At 39.4% G+C, this 19,420-nt stretch overlaps 1 protein-coding gene across 1 annotated transcript in view; it reads left to right on the top strand.

Annotated features, from left to right (window-relative positions):
* LMO7 (LIM domain 7) overlaps positions 1-19,420 on the top strand; it is a 200,835-nt gene that overhangs the window by 136,077 nt on the left and 45,338 nt on the right. The window contains exons 6-14 of the mRNA XM_080799836.1: positions 5,133-5,163; positions 5,944-6,057; positions 9,822-10,020; positions 13,436-13,688; positions 14,023-14,307; positions 14,619-14,897; positions 15,183-15,386; positions 16,264-16,983; positions 17,961-17,990. Of these exons, the coding sequence (XP_080655962.1) occupies positions 5,133-5,163; positions 5,944-6,057; positions 9,822-10,020; positions 13,436-13,688; positions 14,023-14,307; positions 14,619-14,897; positions 15,183-15,386; positions 16,264-16,983; positions 17,961-17,990 (2,115 nt within the window). The remainder of the gene's footprint in view (positions 1-5,132; positions 5,164-5,943; positions 6,058-9,821; positions 10,021-13,435; positions 13,689-14,022; positions 14,308-14,618; positions 14,898-15,182; positions 15,387-16,263; positions 16,984-17,960; positions 17,991-19,420) is intronic.

The following is a 19,420-nucleotide window of genomic DNA, read 5'->3' as shown; positions in this document are numbered from 1 at the left end:
TTGGAGAGGATGGGGGTTGAGATTTGGGGAGGAAAGATGATTTTGGAGCATGAAATATTCAGTTCTTTGGGAATTATGATATTGTGGGAGAGCTGAGGAGATTGGACCTTTCACTGTTGTAAATGAGGAAGTTGGTAGCTTGAAGAAAAGGTGTGTCGAGATATGGAAGAGGAAGATAGAGAAGTGGGTAGGTATTTAAAACTATGAAATTTTACCTGGTTTGGTGGAAAATTCCCTCTGTCTCTTGGTCCTTCATCTGCTGGACTGGCTCTGTGAGTTGTTTAAGTAACTTCTACATAAACGCATTGAGTGCAGGCCTGTGGCTGACTCCACAGATAAGACCATGAGTCAGGCATGCTCCAGTGCTCTGCAGTCTAGCAGAAGGGATGATGGGGAGGGCTGCGGTGGGTGGGCCCATGCCTGTGGGTGGGGGTGGAGGGTGATGGTTAGCTCTTCCGATAAACAGAAGGTATTTGGAAATACTTTTGATGAAGCCCTAGAACACAACTGGCTACCCCAAGCTATAATAAAACTATAATCTCATCCTTTGTTTCCAAACTATGCTATCAGATATTAGGGGAATAGATTTTGGCCATGTAGGCACCTTTTTTCCCCCCTCTGTGATTTTTAGTATTTGGAGAATTTGAGGGTTGGCCAAGGCAGTTTCTGTTAGAAAAAGGATGGATGAAGAGGACTGGCTTGATGCCAATATGGATGTTTGGCCAGTGATAATAATACCACAGCAGTTTGTCTTGACCTTTGTTTGACCTTATTCTAGAAATACTTTCTTGTTCAAAGCTTTCCATGGCAAGAGGGCAAAGAAAGCATAACATGAGAGTGTCTTGGATTGTGCTTCACAGAAATGTCTCTTTCAGGGAAAGATATTATGTGTGGACTGTCCTCTGGCCATTTCTCTTCCCCCACACTGTTTGGTTGAGATGGATAATTGGAGGATAGTTTTGAAATGTCCCCATTACGTGATCTGTTTCAGTTAAGCGCCTCTTAAATTTCTCATTTAAGCCCAGCAAGACTGGTATGTTGTTCCTAGGTGAGACTAGGAGACTTCAGTACATGACTGAGTTCTCAGGACTAGTCATAGTGGAGTCAGAATTCGCACCCAGAAGTGAGACCCCAGAACATGGCCCCTTAGCCAAGCTGGCTCTTTGTGGAAGAACCCAGCCCTGGGGATCTCTGCAAGAGAGCTAGAACATCTACGTGGATTTTATTTCCCTTTGCTTAAAGGTGGTCCTCTTGATTGATGATTTGTACTAGTATTTTAAAATAGCTTCCGATAAGGAAAGGTGAAATGAGACCTAGAGCTTCCTGGTGTGAAGTATACCAGAAGTTATTAGGAAAAGGTTTTACAGATGAATGTGCTCACTGATGGGCTCACTTGAAAGTTTGTGCCTCTTTTCTTCCTGACCTCTGGCAGAAGGTTCAGAGGTCTGTATGAATATATGTCTTCTGGCCTTTTGTCAGGTTGTAAAGAAATGATCAGAACTATTAAGAGTGGAAGATTATATCTGTGTTATACTTGTGATTTTTCTGAATATTATAAATGCAGTATTAAAAATTAGTGTATGAGAAGGCTGGCAACATACTCAATGTAGTCATTTTTGGAAACTATTAATATTTCATCTCTATCTCTTTTTATGGTAAATTTGGGTTTCAAGGAAGGTTTAGATTCCTTGGCTCTTGTCTTTCAGAGCTCTGCTGGGAAGCTTTTCATTGCAGAGACTAGCCCTTCATCTTTGCCCTTAGCGCTCTGAAGTTGGTCTTTTTGTTTTTGAATCTCTGCCTTTTTTTTGTTTTTTTTTTTTACTTACTGATGTACAGTTGTAAAGAAGTCCCCTTCATTGCAATTTTAAAGGTAGTCTTTTAAGAAAGAAGCCCCATTATGCGTACCAATACAATTTGAGTCCATTTTGGGTATGTTTTAAGCAATCTAGTGCTATTTAACTGTTCTGTGACATCATGCATATTTATGAGGAATCACCTGAACTTTTATGATTTTAGGCTTTCTCTTGCTAGCTTACATTTCTGCAAGCTAAATAAATGTATTCAGTCAATATTTGAGAGCATTTGTGTACCATGCTCTGTGCTAAGCATTGTTAATAAAATATTACGTGGTAGACCTGTCTTAGGAAGCCCGGGAGATGGTAGGACACGAAAGCACATTCTGGTGGAGGAGAGTCATAGACAGAAGTGCAAAAATAGAGCAGAGATGAGAGATAGGGAGTATCTGAGAGCCTGGTTGCAATTTTAAATATTTGGGTTCAGCATGGCTTCACAAGGAAGCATTTGTGTGCAGCATGGTAAGTGGGCCCTACCCCCACATGGCTTCTGGTCTAGTGGTGACTGCTTCTTCATGAGCACTTACCATGAGGCTGGGGATTCTCTTAAGTATCGTGGACATTTCCTCCTAGTCTTCTAAACTGGGGAGCATTCTCCCCAATATCATCAGAAGGAAATGAAAATTTTTGAGAGTCAAATTGCTCAGATGAACATAGTTAGCAGGATCCAGATCTGACCTGAAGTCCATTCTCTTAAACATGGTCTGACAGCATGTTTACTCTTGAAATGTTTATGGAGGAATTAGCCAGCTCTGTAGATTGGGCTGCCTTATTTTTGGTTCTCTTGTGTTGGGCAGTAACTTGGTTGGCTCATGGAAAGTCTGTGTTAGCATGAGCTTCACCACAAGCCTGTTCTATTTAAAAGGCTTTGGGGTTTGGGGTTGTGCCCAGTGGCCACAGAAGGTAAGGAAGCCACATGGTTACTGACTTCCATCCAGTGGGATGTGTTTGTTCTGTGTCAGAGAGTGGCCTCTGTTGACTCCCGCAAATCATTGACAACTTGAATTCCTGGCATTGCATTTCAGTGATAGGGTACTGATTTGGCTGGCTTGTGTGTCATTGTGTTCAAGAACACATTATAAATGCTCGTACTTAGAAGGGAATGTAAAGTGCGTGAAAGGTTGCAGTGCCCAGGTTACTGCTTATTTTGTTTATTACAGAATAGACCATATATATTTATAGTGATTGCTTTATTGTAATAAAAAGTAAGTGGTAAAGGAGTGTGTTGGAATAGAAACCTTTATGGAGGGGCATCTGGGTGGCTCAGTGGGTTGAGCCTCTGCCTTCGAGGCTCAGGTCATGGTCTCCGGGTCCTGGGATTGAGCCCTGCATCAGGCTCTCTGCTCAGTGGGGAGCCTGCTTCCCCCTCTGCCTGCCTCTCTGCCTACTTGTGATCTCTCTCTCTCTCTCTCTCTGTTAAATAAATAAATAAATAAATCTTCAAAGACTTCAGAGACAGAATGCAAGGAATTTGGGTAGTCAGCTTCCAGATCAAAATGAAGAGAAGTATCAGTGTCCTCTTATTTGTTCTAATCCTTCCACCATCCTTCCCCACAAGAGTAACTGCTCTTCTAACACCGTATCTTTGGTTTTTTACTTCCTGTGACTGAAAATTACAATCTGCATTGTTTGTGTCTGGCCGCTTTTGCTTCTCATTGCTAGACTGAATCGTATGGTCATGGTAGTTGCAGATTGTTCATTCTTATGGCCACATAATGTTTCATTGTGGGTATTCCCTGATTTAGCCATTCTATTGTTTTTTTTGTTGTTGTTGTTTTGTTTTTAGATTTTATTTGTTTGACAGACATCAGAAGTAGGCAGAGAGGCAGGCAGAGAGAGGAGGAAGCAGGCTTCCTGTTGAGCAGAGAGCCCAATGCGGGGCTTGATCCCAGGACCCTGGGATCATGACCTGAGCTGAAGGCAGAGGCTTAACCCACTGAGCCACCCTGGCGCCCCAGCCATTCTATTGTTAAAGACCTATGTGCAGTTTCCAGTTTATTCTATTATGAAGGGTGCTTCCATCAACCTCGTATATGACTTTTGGTGAATATATGTGAGCATTTCTGCTGAATCCCAGGTACAGCCATGCATCCCAGCATTTCTGCTGTATTATAATCCCAGGTATATACCGGGGATTGGAGTTCCTGGGTTCTAGAATACGCACATACTCAGCTTTTGTAATTGTTACCAGATGGATTACAGGTTAAAGTCATTGCATAAATTTACATTTCCGCAGTAGTGTAAGAACCTGTAGATTTTATTTTTGTCCTGTTTTGGGGTAGATAGGAGGTGCATGTTGTTCTAAGGTCCATTTCACTTCATGTTTGTTTTCTGGAATGGAATGGCCGTAGCCGTCTCACTGATTCTTTGAAAGTTAAGTTAAATGTTTGTGTGCTCATTCTCTCCCCTTTTACTTTCCTGTGTACAGGTCTTATATGTTAGAAATGTATTTTATATCTCTCCTATGTACATATGACATATATGTATATACATTTTATGTGGAAAATATAATACTTACAGACTTTTAGGCCAGAAAGTTTATCTAGTTCTGGCTTCTCCAGTCTCTGAATTAGCAATGATCCTGCTTCAGTCTGTCTCACGACAGGAAGCACATTAGGTTAGGGTGACCCCTTGTTCGTTAACTGATGTTCTTTCTTCAACAATGAGGTGATATCTGCCTCCTTTTACCTTCTCGCACAAATATCATGCCCTTTCATAGGTGCGGGAGAAAACTCATGATTCTTGTGACAGAGTGAAATCTCTTCAGGCAGAGATTCGTGGCCATTTTTAAAACTGTAATTCTCAACATCTGCAGGACCTTGATCTCTGAGCATTTTGCTCCGAGGAATTTGGGTGAAAAACCCATGGACGATGGAAAAGAAAACTCCATGAGAAACTCCGCACCCCACCCCACCCCAGCCCTGCTCTTTAAGGTTTTTGTCTTTTCTCCATTTTTGTGCCATGAGGCACACTGACCTGCCCCACTTTGGGATGGGTTTAAAACACTGCTTAAAATGAAAATACAAAAATGCAAATAGCGCATTAAAAAATCAGATTAATGAAAAAAATGAGAAAAAGACAGCCTTGCTTTTTATAGAAAATGGACCATTCTATTTCATGAAATCAGTGAACATGGAAAAACTCTGATGGATAATATGCAGTCGAAGGTTTACCAGGTGGTAATATTAATAGAACATTAGAATAAAAAGGAGTTTTTTCTACTTAATAATTTAAAGCTCGTAGATATTACTTAATAGACATTTTCTTTTTTCTTTACAGGCAAGAAGAGACTGATAGGAGAGTGAAAAATGTAAGCTATATTTAAGGGAACATTATTAATGGTTTTTTACTTATGTATTCTGTAATAAGGCAGTGGGATCTAAAAATATCCGATATGCTGTGAATCCTTTTTCTAGTGGAATTGTTCCCAGTAGCCAAGCAGTCAGGAACTCGAAGTATGTTTAATATTAAACTGTATATTCTCTGATGTCAGGGGGTAAGAGGGGAGGTGGGACCTGGGGGGTGGGTCCTTATACGTGAGTAAGGTGGGAAAAACAAATGAACGTACTTCAGGATCTTTAGAGGTCAAACCATCAGATCAGACTTTAAGGAAAAAGACTGAAAGTTTAAGAACTGTGGGTAATTGCTCAGTGCAGTTATATGTCTAACATTCTGCATAGTAGAAGAATTTCTAAAGGTGTGAATGCTTTATTTAAAAAAATACAAGAGCACCCTATTAAGGAAGCTGAGAATTACTGATTTTAAGGGTTCAGTCTAAAAGTTTGTCAGAAAAGTTGATTGCTTTTAAAGTTTAATTCGGTTTCTTCATAAATGTTCTCCCTTTATGTACTGATAGAGTATACAAATAGCTGTTGGGATCTGAGCTTTTGGTCTGAGAACGTGCTCAGAGACAGAAATCTAAGAATAAGTAACACTTTTAATGATCCTTCTCCTTCACTTAATTTAAAAGAAACTCTACTTTTTAGCCTCCATAGATATGCTGTCTTCCGTCTAGAGGGCTAACCAGCATCTGGACTTGCAGTTAGTTACTAAATAGACTGATCTTGTTGTTTTCGTGGAATTTTTCAAGGTTTTGATAACATTGTACTGGTTGGGAAGAAAAGCACAAAGTAACCCGTACTATAATGGACCCTATCTTAATTTGAAAGCATTTGAGAATCTTCTAGGACAAGCTCTGACTAAGGTAAGGAAACCACATCTGGATGAGATGACTACTGTTCCCAAGGCTCCTACTTTCTCCTCCTTTCCCCCACCTCCCTATTATATTCCTTTCCTTCCACTTCTCTTCCTTCTTCCCCTCTTCTAGCAAATACAGCAGCTCCTGTTGTCTTTGTTCCACTCTAGATTGTGCTGGGTAGAAAGGGTTGTTACTGGCTTTATACGCTACCACTAAGGAGTAAGTGAGTCTAGATATTTCTTTCTTAGTTTTAGGTAATTTAATGACCTACTCATTTGCCTCCTTTCTAAGGCCCTTGATATAACTTAACTCTTTCTATATTAGGAACTCAGCCTGTAGTAGAGAGGTGCTTTTGGACAATTACAGGTGTGGAATTTACTCAGTTTCTCTGTCTTAATATCTTGTCATGGGTCATTAAACCTTCAATGCCCATGCTCCAGTTTCCCCATGATTCTGCCATATTGCTGCTTTTACCTGGAGAGCAGTAAATGCTGTTACATGGAATGTGATAAGGGATTTAAATTAGAATCTTTTGTTCTAGACCCATTTCTAGTCCTTTATATCTTGGAGTCCATCTTGCAGCTTTTGAATGTTTAAGGATTGTTTGAGGAGAGTCCAGTGCTAGGGCTGACCAAAGTTGTAGCAAATTTTCTTTTGTAAGATCCAAATGGGAAAATTAACTTTTCTAGGGGAATATTGATCCGGGGGAATTTGCAGTGCTCAGAAGAAAATAGGTAACTAAAATAATATACTACTGTCTAATTAACAGTAGTTGCTCCATGGATTTTTATGATGATTAAATGGCACTGTACTGAGAAGGTATTTAACATCAGTCTGTGGCACACTGTAAGAATGTAATAAATGTTAGTTATCATGATTGGAAGATAGAAATGTTAAGTTAGGATGAAGATGAGCACCTTGCCTTACATTGACTCTGATCTTCAAATACTTCTGCCTGAGCCCAGCCACCTACATTGTAAAAGATGAGATTACAGGTATTCCTTCTTGATTTTTATTGTTTTTGAATTGGAGAGAGTTGATAGTATTTCACTCAAATTTCTTGAAAGAATTAATTCAGGTATTAGAGTTATCCTGCACAAGCGTTGTTCTAGATGTTGGGAGAACACTCGCAAAAGACCATCCTCCTAGAGCACCACTGTCTGAGGGAGACAGACGAAGAGATAGGTCACTGCAGTGGGAGAGGATAAGGTTGTGACGGATGATGGTGGAGGTAGCTTGGGACATGAGCAGAGCCTTGCCTTACAGTTATGTCAGCTAAGAAAACTTCTAGTTAAAAATAGTATGGGACTTTGGCTCCTGTATTAGTGCTCTCTTCCAGCCTTTGGTTCTTTTTATGGCGGTCTGACTCAGGTTGAATAATCCTAGTACAGTGTTTGTGCTGGGGAATTCTTTACTCAAAGCTGTTTCCTGTCACTAGTGTCAAAACCAGAGTAGGTAAAACATTTTCATAGATAAAACTACAGCTGTTTCTAGTCCATTATTTTGGAATGGGGATGGCCGTAAGAAGTGTGTCAATATATCTATCTGGTCACTGTTTCGCATCTGTTCTGTTAACAGTCACTGTGTTCAAGTGTTTCACACTGAAATAGATAATGCTTAATGGCCAAACCAGAGTGTCAGTTAAAAAACACACTTGGTAAGCTGTCGTACCTGAGTCATCTTATAACCTGGAGGTGACTCATTTTAGGTGACTGGTCAGAGGGAAGTTCTTGTAAAAACCAGGCACCAGAGTCAGACTCAGGTTCTTTTATCACTGAAGTGGCCCATCATCAATAACTTGAACATTTTATGAGGTCAAAAATCATCTCTCTCTGTGTTGAGGACTCTGAGATTCAACAAGTATGTATCTAAGAAAACTGATGGATCTAAAGATTTACTCAGAAATTTTAAAACCTTTTTGTATTTTGAGAAGTATTTTGGTGGTATCAGCACTAGGCCCAACTTCCCCATCTCCTTGGAAATGAGATACAAGTTGTAGGTGCTCACGTTTTCATGACAGGTTGCCAACTCTAACGCCAGGGTATCTGGTGTCTAATGTATATGAAATTTCACATAAATCCACTAGACCTTAAGGGTGCTTCATATATTGGTCAGAGAGTTGAGCCAAGAATGGACAGATCCAGTCTCAGCCAAAAGTGTGCCCAGGACAGCTGCTAATTATGCATTGTGCACATTCTTTTTTCAACTTTATCCATATGTTGAAAATGTTCACAATTGAAAGTTGAAAGAATCATACAACAAATACCCAGATATGTGTCATCTGACTCAACTGTTAAAATTTTCCCATATGGGCCTTACTTGTCTACCCATTCATTTGTTTCTACTTAATCATTTCAAGGTAAATTACAGATCTCTCACCTCTAAAAACTTAGCAAGCATCTCTTAGGAGTAAAAGTATTCCTCCGTGTAGCCACAATGTCTTTTATCCTGAAGGAAATTAGTAATTGTTCCCTACCATCTAATATCAAGTCCATATTCAAAATTAGCCAGCTGTCTCCCAACTTTCGTTGACGGCTTATTTTATCCAAATTCTGATTTAACCAAGATTCACATATTACATCTAGGTGTTACGAATTCCTGAATTCTTCAAACTCTCTGTAGTTAGCTCATCTGCAGCTAGCATTTCTGATTTTTCCGCTAATGACAAATTTACCTTCAGTGTAGGAAAAAGTTAGTCATAGATATTCTTTGATTACTATATATTGGGACAGTGCTAAGGACTTTATAATTTTATTGAAATTCTAATTTTAAAAAGTCTAGTTTTATTTTGATGTTAACATTTTCATAGAGAAATGTTATTCAAAATATATATACACACACACACACACACACACATATATATATATCTTCTAAATATATCTAACATATCTAAAATATCTAAATACCAGATCTTCTAAAGATTTTACTTTTAAATAATCTCTGCACCCAACATAGGGATCAAATTTACAACTCCAAGATCAAGAGTCACACGCTTTCCTCACTGAGTGAGCCAGGTTCCCCCCAAATTATGCTTTTCAATGAAGTTCTGTGTAATTTACAAACCTGTGGCTAATCATGTTTGTTACATGTCTATATATATGTCTTACATGAGCCAAACAAATACTTATTTGGATTCAGAGAAAGTAAATTTTGAATACCCACAAGCAAGTCTGCTTTCTTGGCGGATCTAGGTTTTTTGTGATCAGTGAAGATGAGTGAATTCTGTGGTGTGTGCTTGCTGCCCCTGCCCTTCTTTCTGTTTTTAAAGGTTTTTGTTAAGAAACCATAATATTTATAGTGACTTCATTACAATACCTCCAAATATTTCCTGGAGGTAGGCTGACTATAATCTTATGAACTTACCTCCTTTTGGATATCAAAATTAAGGTTGGCTTTTTGCTTGGACTCCTTTCATGTTTATTGCCAGATAAATAATCACTGATTTTAGCACTTGAATGTATTATTAGCTTTTCTTCTCTTAAAATGTTCCCCCATTATTTTTAAATAAATGGTAGTCTTTTATTAAATAATATTGAATGTCTCCTTTTTTTTTTTTTAATACCTCCTTCTTGTTACAAAGGTGCCAAGTATTGTGGGAAAACATTTACAGATTTATACTCTGATTTTTGCCAGATTTTTGTTTTATGGTTCACAGAGAAATCTCATTGCCTCCCCTATCAAAAATAGCACAACTTGAGCTCTGCAAACAAGTAAAGACTGATTGCATTTTTGGAAGTTTATAATAAGTTCTTTAAAAACTTTTCCTTCAGGCTCTTGAAGACTCCAGCTGCCTGAAAAGGAGCGGCAGGGACAGTGGTTACGGGGATATCTGGTGTGCTGAACGTGGAGAATTTCCTACTTCTCCAGGCAACCATAAGCGAGAAGATTCCTTCGAAAGCTTGGACTCCTTGGGGTCTAGGTCATTCACAAGCTGCTCTTCTGATATCACACTGAGAGGTGGACGTGAGGGTGAGTTGCATTTTTGACTGTTTACTTTTAATGTGTTTGCATGTTAAGAGAAATTTGGGAATGGTAGGAGAAAAGTGGACCAAAATCTATTGGGGCAAACATTTTACCAAAATGTGGATTTTCACAGAGACTAGTATATTGAGGGTTTTTTCCTCCCTTTTCTTTCTCTTTTTCTTTTTCTTTTCCTTTGTCTTTCTCATTCCTTCCTCACTGTATCACCACTAGAATGGTGAGAGTGTTCACTTTTTTTTTTTTTTAAATCCTTCCATGTTTAGAGGAAAGCAGGAAGACTATTAACCGAGACCTGTTCAATCAGTGACAATCTATCCTCATTCTCTTTTCTCCAGATTCAAGTTTAATAATCTGTGCTCTGAGGCCTATTCACTGATATATTCACACATAAAAAAGAAAGATTCTATAAAAGTCTGTTCCAGTTCCTGAATTATTTTCTCCCCAAAAGATAAAAAAAAAAAAAAAACTTCTCTTAAGGAAAAGCAAGAAGAATATTTCCGTAATTCTCTCCCCCCAAAAGATTGATACCTATCATGATGGAGTATGATGCTAAACTCTGATAATTTAAATAGCCATACTAGCATGGTATTAGAAAACCTCTTTTGCTTCTATTAGTCCAGAGTGAATCCAGGACAGTGTGAGGAAAGAACATGCAAATGAAAGTTACTTTGTTATGAGAGGACCCTTCTTTCAAAATCCTGATCAGTTATTTAAGTGTATGTCTTCTTCCAGTGGCCATTGGGTAGTGTCAGAAATTTCTGACCGTGTACCTCTAACAATTCCAATTTGGGTAGGTTGAAACCACCAGTAAAATTTCTGTGCTTCTACCATCAACATGAAAACATTGAGAGTTCTGGTCATGAATTTGTGCTAGATTGTTAGGGATTTTAGTTTGCTGGTTATATTGATAATCACATTTAATTTTTGTTGTTTTTCCTAAGGTTCTTATTACAAAACATTTAAAACCTCAGCAAAGTTGAAAGAATTTTACAGTTGAAGACCCATGTTCCGGCCACCTAGTTCTGCCATGACATTGTACTGTGTTCGCTTTACACATACTTACCCCTTTCTCTGTACATTACTTATACATCTTGTTTTTCCAAGGTACCTCAGAGTACCTTATACTTGTCCTAAATACTCAGCACACAGTCATCAACAACAATCTTTGTTGTTGTTCTGATGTAAATTTGCATAAAAGTGATGTATGATGGATTTGATTTTGAAAAAGAAAATTAATCAACAAATTAAGTATCACCAACCCCCACATTCGTAGGTTTTAGAGCAGTAGTGACATTTGAAATTTAAAAAGTAAATAGCTATCTAAGAGTTAACCTTTTATATTTACTGCTGTGTTTGTTCGTTGTCTGCTCTCCGTTGGTTGCCTGTGTTTGTTGGTTGTCTGCTCTCTGTTGGTTGCCTGCTGTCTGTCGTCTGCTCTCTGACATTTCCATAGCCTGGATGACCAGCACAGTTTTAAGGAAATGAATCTGAGCTTATAATTCATCTGAGTGATTAAAGCTGTAAAAGCAGAGGCTGAAATTCTCAACGCACTATGTTGCTTTGTGCTGACTGGGTAACCTAACACATGCACTGTTTACATGTATCCAGCCCACAAAGACTGAGGGCATGTGGGAATACTTCCGGTGCTTCCCGTACAGTGGGCCTACGGTGTGGAATGAAAGTCCTCTCCTCAGATACTTGTTGGAGTGGATGCCTGGTACATGTGACAGAAAACAGAAGGCCACTGTCCCCCTGCTTCCTGATAGTGGGGAGGGAGTTGCAGAGCTTGTTTGAAGAGGGCGGAAGGGGAGGCTAAGTCCTTACAACTGAGGAAGAGAAGAAAAGCCTACTGGCCGCACAGATAATCGAACTTTTGTGATCAGTGTGCTGAAATTCTGCTACCTACTGGTTGTAACCCCAAACTGATCTCCACCGTTAGGATAATATTTTTAGGTTAACAGCATTGCAGAGTCAAGGTGCTTGGTTTTATATAAAACCCCTTATTCTATCAAGAATATTTGCCTACTCTGTAGGAAACTCCACTGGACTCAAAAATAAAGAGATTTTTAAGTTTAAATATTCCAACATAGAATAATCTCCCTGTGTGTTTAAATTTCACAGGTACACATTTTGACAAAACTCTTTAAGATCTTTCTTATTTGTCAAAGATGTCCTATTTAGGAGGTGGTAAAAATGAAGCATCAGATTGACTCTTAACCCTCCTGGTCATAGCTGCTGCTGCTTCCTCCCTTTCTGCCTTTTCTCCCTTACCCTGTTCCAGCCTCCTGGTCTCACAGGGGTGTGCTCAACCACTTCCTGTAGGCTATTCTCAGTGTTACTGACTGTAGATTTCTGGTGAGCAGGAGAGAGGAGACCAGACCGGCTCCAGCACAGGTTAACCCTACAGGGGTTCTTAGTGCCGAGAGACTACGGTTCTCAGGTCCTCAGGTCCGTGGGTCTGGAGCACGGCCATGCTCCCAGGGAGCCCTGGTGGGAAGCAAGAAACATTGGCAAACTTTCTTTACAGATACACAGAAGCAGGAAGAAAAGGGCAGATAAGGGGGACAACTCAGCTTGGATCTCTAGTAGTCTTTTGTAGCCTCTTTTCTTCCTGTTCCTTTAAAAAGAGCAGACTTCTTTATTTTATAAAAACAGATCAGTATTTGTATCTGTCTGACCTTGAGGTGTGTCAAAGTACACTGTTTTAAATTTGTGTTTGAATGATTTGGGACCCAAACACAAGGTTCCCAATATTTCCATGGCCACCCTCAAAAAACCTTGAGTTGTGTGTATTCACTTAGGAATGAGACTTGAGATTCCTTTGGACCAAATGATTTCTAAAGTCCCAGCCTCCTCTCTGATGTGTGACTTTTGCTTCTAGAGGTCTCACAAGGATCTGGCTAACCCCTTTGTGATATTGTGCTTTCTGCTTCTCTTTCCATGTCCTCCCTTATCTCTCACCTCACAGAAATTTGAGACAACGGCGTGCTTTATTTTAAATTACGGACTTTCCCTTGAATGACTCTTTGATCTCATTTTAGGCGTCTTTGACTCGATTGCTACGTGTTACTCATTACAAATTTATTGCGTCCCACCAATAAATTTGATGTAAAGTCACAGGGGCAAGGAATATTGGGAAGAGAAGGAATTCAGCAGTTAATGGGGACGTTTTCTGCTTAGACTATACAACAGTAAAAGAATGTAGCGCATGCGCCTACAGTATGCAAAGCAAGTTCCTCCTAATGGATCTTATCACAACTTCATGACAAATTTCTAAAAATATTCCCCAGAGTTAGCAGAAGAGCCCCGGGTTTCCAAGGGAAGGACAAAGCAGGCTTGCTGTGTGGGTTCAGTTAGACAAATGATCTGGAGAATAAAGCAAATTCTTTTGCTTTTTTTATAGGTTGTGAAAGTGACACAGATTCTGAATTTACATCCAAAATGCAGGATTATAATAAAGATGATATGTCCTATCGAAGGATTTCAGCCATTGAACCAAAATCTGCTTTACCGTTCAACCGTTTTTTGCCCAATAAAAGTAGACAGCCATCCTATGTGCCGGCGCCATTGAGGAAGAAAAAGCCGGACAAAAATGAGGATAACAGAAGAAGTTGGGCCAGCCCGGTGTATCCAGAAGCAGATGGAACATTTCCAAGGTACTGGGATGCAAGCTGATAATGGTGTTTTAAAATTCAGTATGCTTTGTGAATTTGCTGGGATTTTAAATATGGGAAAAGGAATGGTTCTTAAAATGTATTTCATGGATAATAAATTTCAATAATGAAAAAAATTTTTTCTTATCTGTATCTCTAGTCATGCATATCCTGATGATATTTCTTCCATTTAAAGTGTCAGCCTGGGAAGAGCTGGTTCTTTTTTTAGTTGCATGCCTTTAGCCTAATGACATCTTTCAGCTGATTAGATGACTTTTGTTGTTCATTGTGAGCAGTTATTTTCTTCCATTTTTTTTCCTGTCTTGATTGATCTCAGTGGACACACAGACAGTCCTTTAATTTCCCATCAAATTAGCAGAGCAGAGTGGGATTTGTCAAATGCAACTTGCTGTCAGAAGGAAGTGTATGGTTCTGAAAGTGGTTCGGACTCCGAGGATGAACGAAGGTTGCCTGATGTAGTTTTGGATGACTTAGCCAACCGTAGATTCCGAGTGAAAAAGAGGCCCGAGTGTTTCACATCGAAAACCACCTCTCCTAGCTCTTACTCACCAAGGTTTCCTCCTGCTGACACATTAGCCCCTGGGCCGTATGCACTGACGAGGTCAGAAAAATTCTCCCAGATCGGAGTGTTTGTGATGTTGGTTTTAATACATAACACCCCAGGTTGTTTGCAGTTTGTCTCTTTTTAACACATCTTATAATTATCTTTGGCCCTTGTGTATCAAGTTATTCTCTAATTAAAATGAGATGCCGTTATAATGCCTTAACTTTGCTCTAGGAACTATAATGATGAGAGTGGCAACTAATTTGTCCCATCCAGTGGCATAAACTCTTTGAGCCAAAAAGCATGCCTTTTTGTTCTGTGTCACAAATTGTCATTCGGTATCTTAACCGGTTGGATGTTTTGAACAGTAACGAGAGGAGAACTTGGGGCAGAAATGTGGAGAACTGGCCAAGAGTACAAGAAGCTTCAAAGTCCTCTTGTTACTTGGAAGTGGAAGAACAAAAGACAAGCTTGCCCAACACCATCAAGGATGATCTTTATGTGCGAAAGCTAAGTCCAGTCATGCCAAACCCAGGGAATGCTTTTGATCAGTTTCTTCCCAAATGTTGGATCCCAGAAGATGTGAACTGGAAAAGAATAAAAAGAGAAACTTACAGACCATGGTATAAAGAATTTCAGGGATTCAGGTTTGTCTCTGTGCACGTTTCTGTTGTCCTAGTGTTCCTTCGGCACCCTGGCTAGGTGCCTTCTATGTGTGCTGCTTAGGAGAGAGAGAGAGAGAGAGAGAAAGGTTACTTTTCTCTTCAATACCTATAGAACCTCTATAACTGAAAAAAAAAAAAAGTGCCATTTAAATTTAAAACTTAGGACCTGGGTCTTAGAAAACCTTCTGCATGACAGGATTTTCAGTAGTTGTAGTTTTCTCCAACTCTTTCTCCTCCCCTCCCTCCTTTCTCTGCATCGCTCTACAGTAGGAGGAATTCAGATTCTGAGGATGAGGATTTGGGCTCGGACAGAAGCTCCTCCATTTTTAGTAGAATCCAAAAAGCAAAACATAGGCTAGACAGCAGCTGCCAAAGACGCTCACTCCTGCTGGAATTGGCTACCAAAGGGGCCAGGAACTCCCGGGACACCCATGCAGCCAGGAGAAGCAGCAGTGCCGCCGAGGAGCCCAGGTGTATCTGTGTGCATGAGCCTGCCCGCCTTGAGTCTGGCCTGGGACCCCTGCGCCAGCTGCTGCTGCTCCATTAATCTCTGACCGTGACGCGCTGGATCCTGACACCTCATTCATAATATTTAGCACAAAAGCCTAATGTATGATGCATTGCTTTCCCTGGGAGCACATAAGCTTGGAAGTCTATAAAGTTAAATATTCTTCAGCGCAATGATGTACAAGATAGTACATAGTTATGTGGGGCATAGTCAAATCTTTTGGAAAACTATTTCTAAAAAGCTTTTGCGAAAGTTGAACTTAGTAGTCTATGGTTGTGTTCTGTGTGGAGATGTGGAGAAAGGAAATAACTTTAGATAAACACCAGGGCCTGCCAGTCTGGGGGGAAAGGCAGTGAAAAGACTCATCAGGGTCTTTTTGAAAGGTTCACAGCATTTTCTTTTCTTTTCTTTTTTAAATTCTGCTGACTACCTGATTGCATAAAGTGCTTGATGACCAACTCTTTGATCTCATCAAGATTGTTGCTGCTTCTCTGGGATGGGGACTACATCACCGTGGCTAACAGAATAAGGGAAGGGAGAAAGCAATGTATGTACGACAGAGAGGCAAGTGCGCTCTGTCTACGTTCTAGCCCCATCAGTTGACCTGGCTGGTGCCCACCTTTGCCGAGAAGTACACTCTGCATTTGCTTCTTTAAGTGGTATCCAAGAAGGTCACGGGTGATGGCGTTAAAGGCTAGTCTTTCTTCCAAGCAAGAATCTCTCCCATGGTACCCTAAAATAATTCACCCATGGTAATGGGCTAGTTGCTCTGCTGCCTAATTACCTTTTCAACCTAAACTTAATAAGATTCTCCCCTCCTTTTTCTTTTCTGTGCTTCAGTCAGTTTTTATTACTTCAGGCACTCCAAACATACTCTGATGACATCTTGTCTTCCGAAACAAATATCAAAATTGATCCCACTGCTGGCCCAAGGCTCATAACACGCAGAAAGAATCTTTCTTCTGCACCGGGGTATAAAAGAGATGACCTTGAGATGTCAACCCTCGATCCTGACTTAGAGAATGATGATTTCTTTGTCAGAAAGACTGGAGCTTTCCATGCAAATCCCTATGTTCTCCAGGCTTTTGAAGACTTTAGAAGGTTTTCCGAGCACGATGATCCTGTAGAGCGAGATATAATTCTGCAGTGTAGAGAAGGTGAACTTGTACTTCCAGATCTAGAAAAAGATGATATGATTGTTCGCCGAATTCCAGCACAGAAAAAAGAGGTGCCTCTGTCAGGGGCCCCAGATAGATACCAACCGGTCCCTTTCCCTGAACCCTGGACTCTTCCTCCAGAAATTCAAGCAAAATTCCTCTGTGTACTTGAAAGGACGCGCCCACCCAAAGAAAAAAGGAAGAGCTGTAGAGTATTAGTGCCTTCCTACAGGCAGAAGAAAGATGACATGTTGACTCGCAAGATCCAGTCTTGGCAACTGGGGACGACTGTGCCTCCTGTCAGTTTTACCCCTGGTCCCTGCAGTGAGGCGGACCTCCGGAAGTGGGAGGCCATCCGGGAGGCCAGCAAACTTAGGCACAGGAAACGGCTGATGGTTGAGAGGTCAGAGTGTGTTTCTGAAAGGATTTTGCTTGTCATGGATGGTCTTGTGTAACTTTTCCTGTGTGAGAAAGTGGCATTGTATCGCCAACTCTGCATGTCACGAGCCATTTTGAAGCATCCTGTAAAAATTTATATTGTTGTGAGAAACCTGTAGTGATTTCTTGGAAAAAGTGCAATTCCATATTTGCACAACTCTAATTCAACTATTTGAGGCCTGTTTTAAAACGTGTAGACACAAACCTTGCCTTTGGCCTCAAGGAAGACTATGATACTACCTGCAACATGATGTTTCCGGAAAATGTTTTCCAGCAATGTTTACAGACTTTATATTCTCATGTCCAGGCTTTTCTGAACCAGTCTGGTTGTAGTTTAGTTTTCTGTGTTTCTCATATTTTGGAATGTATGATTTATGTGTAAACATTTCCCTTAAAATATGGCATTGCAAATTTCATTTAACTTAATTATGATTTTTGGTTTTGACCTAGGTTCCTTGGACTATCAATATATGACTTTTTAAATTTATAGTTTAAAATTCAGTGCAAACCCTATTAAAATGCATGAATGTTATTTGCTGTCTACTACATTTTACCTGTATGCAATTATGGCCATTTTGATAATAATGTGTCTGCATTTATGTGTTGTGCAACTTGCCATTTTGATGTTCAGCTTGTTGAACTTTGGGATGGACAAATACAAGGTTGATTAAAATCAGTAGATCTACATCTAACTTCTATTCCTGGCAACAGGTAGCTCCTTGTTATGGATTTGTTGGTTCAAGGTAAATTAGGAAACTCTTTATCTCACTTAATTTGATTCCTTGAGATATGAGATCAATTAGAAATTGAGACATTATCAAGAAGGTGATAAAACCTTTTGAGATTTGTCCATCTCTAGTTAGGATCGTAAAGATATTGAACATTTAAGAGAGTAACAAAACTGAAAAGTGACTTTTAATTTTTGGTTTTCTGATTTCTTAGACTCTTTCAAAAGATTTATGGTGAGAATGGGTAAGTTTTTTAGTTCACAGTAAAAAAAAAAATCTGTGTAATGTTTGTCCTTTGTGTAATATGTCACTGCACTTCTATTCTGGCATGTCACTAAATGGGGACGCTGTGTGCTGTGCATGTAATTTAAAAAAATGGGAAAATTTTCTTAATTTTGCAACCTAACAGTAATATTTCTGTGCCCAAGTGCACAGTGCATGCAGTGCTATGTGACTGTGGTAGGTTTTTTTTATTAGAAGTTTAAAATTCAGGTCTTTTTTTTTCCCCCCCCCGTCCTTTTCCTTTTCTTTCTTTTTTTTTTTTTTTAATTTAAGGAGTTGAATAAAAGTAACACAATTACTTGCCTAAGATTGGGTATATTTAATTTAGTATTTGATTGCTACAAAAACCAAAATTCTCACTTCTGCCTGTTGAAGCCCAAATAAAGCTCTTTTATTCTATTTTATTTTTCCAAATAAAGTTATTTTAGAAAATTTTAGAAAATCTATGATGGAAAAGGAATGCTAGCATTCACTTTGAAGTTGGAATTCATACAGTTGGCATTATCTATATACTCCTATTTTGGGGGGAGCTTTATTAACTGGGATGAGGAATGACATTAATTTTTCCTTAGTAGAGTTTGGAAACATTTTCACGATTCCTGATTAGGATAAAAAGTTATAATATGGCTGTCACAAAACCAAAATCAGCTTCCCAAAACTGCAAAAATTAAAATCTTTTAAAATTTTCTGGAAATGTTTCCCATTTCTAAAGTAACAGAGAATTAAAAGCAAATGCTACCATACTTTTACTTTTTACTGCACACTGTAGAATCATTCATTCTTAGTGCAGAATAACCAGGTGAATGCATCTTAATATTTTCCATCAGACTTTCTGTGACTTTGTGAATCTAATTGTTAATAGTTTTTGAACAAGAAGAAAATTTAAGTATGTCAAATATTTAAATCTGCCTAAGCCTTTGCAACTAAGTATCTTCCCCCACTGGGATTTATGTCATCTCTAAGAATCTTTAGTTTTTATAGGACTGGATAATTTCTGAAGTGTAGAAGTCTTGGAACTTACTAAAATTACTATTTGAAGCCATATAACCATTCTAGGTATCAAAGGTGTAACTGAGTCACGGGCAACTAATTGCAAGTATTTCTCAGCCACTGATTTTAAAAAATCAGTCTCCCAGCATGCTTTCAATGTGCCGTTCAAAGGCACATTATTCCCTCTCCAGCTCCTCAGGGCTTAAAGCTTTCTCTTTGGTGAGGGTGAACGAGGTGCTTGACAGCATGACGCTTAAGCATCTGCTCATTTCAGTTCATCACGGGAAAGCTGTTTTAACGAATGAAAAAAGTCTTTGCAGCTTTGAGCATTTTGAATGAAAACTTCCAGGATTTTCATTGCTAATAAGACCTGATAATGGCAGCAGTTTGTTTTTCTTAAAG

The sequence above is a fragment of the Martes martes genome, assembly GCF_963455335.1.
Source record: "Martes martes genome assembly, chromosome: 3".
Lineage (NCBI taxonomy): Eukaryota > Metazoa > Chordata > Mammalia > Carnivora > Mustelidae > Martes > Martes martes.
Note: the sequence above shows the minus strand (reverse complement) of the source record. Positions and strands in the feature narration are given on the sequence as shown.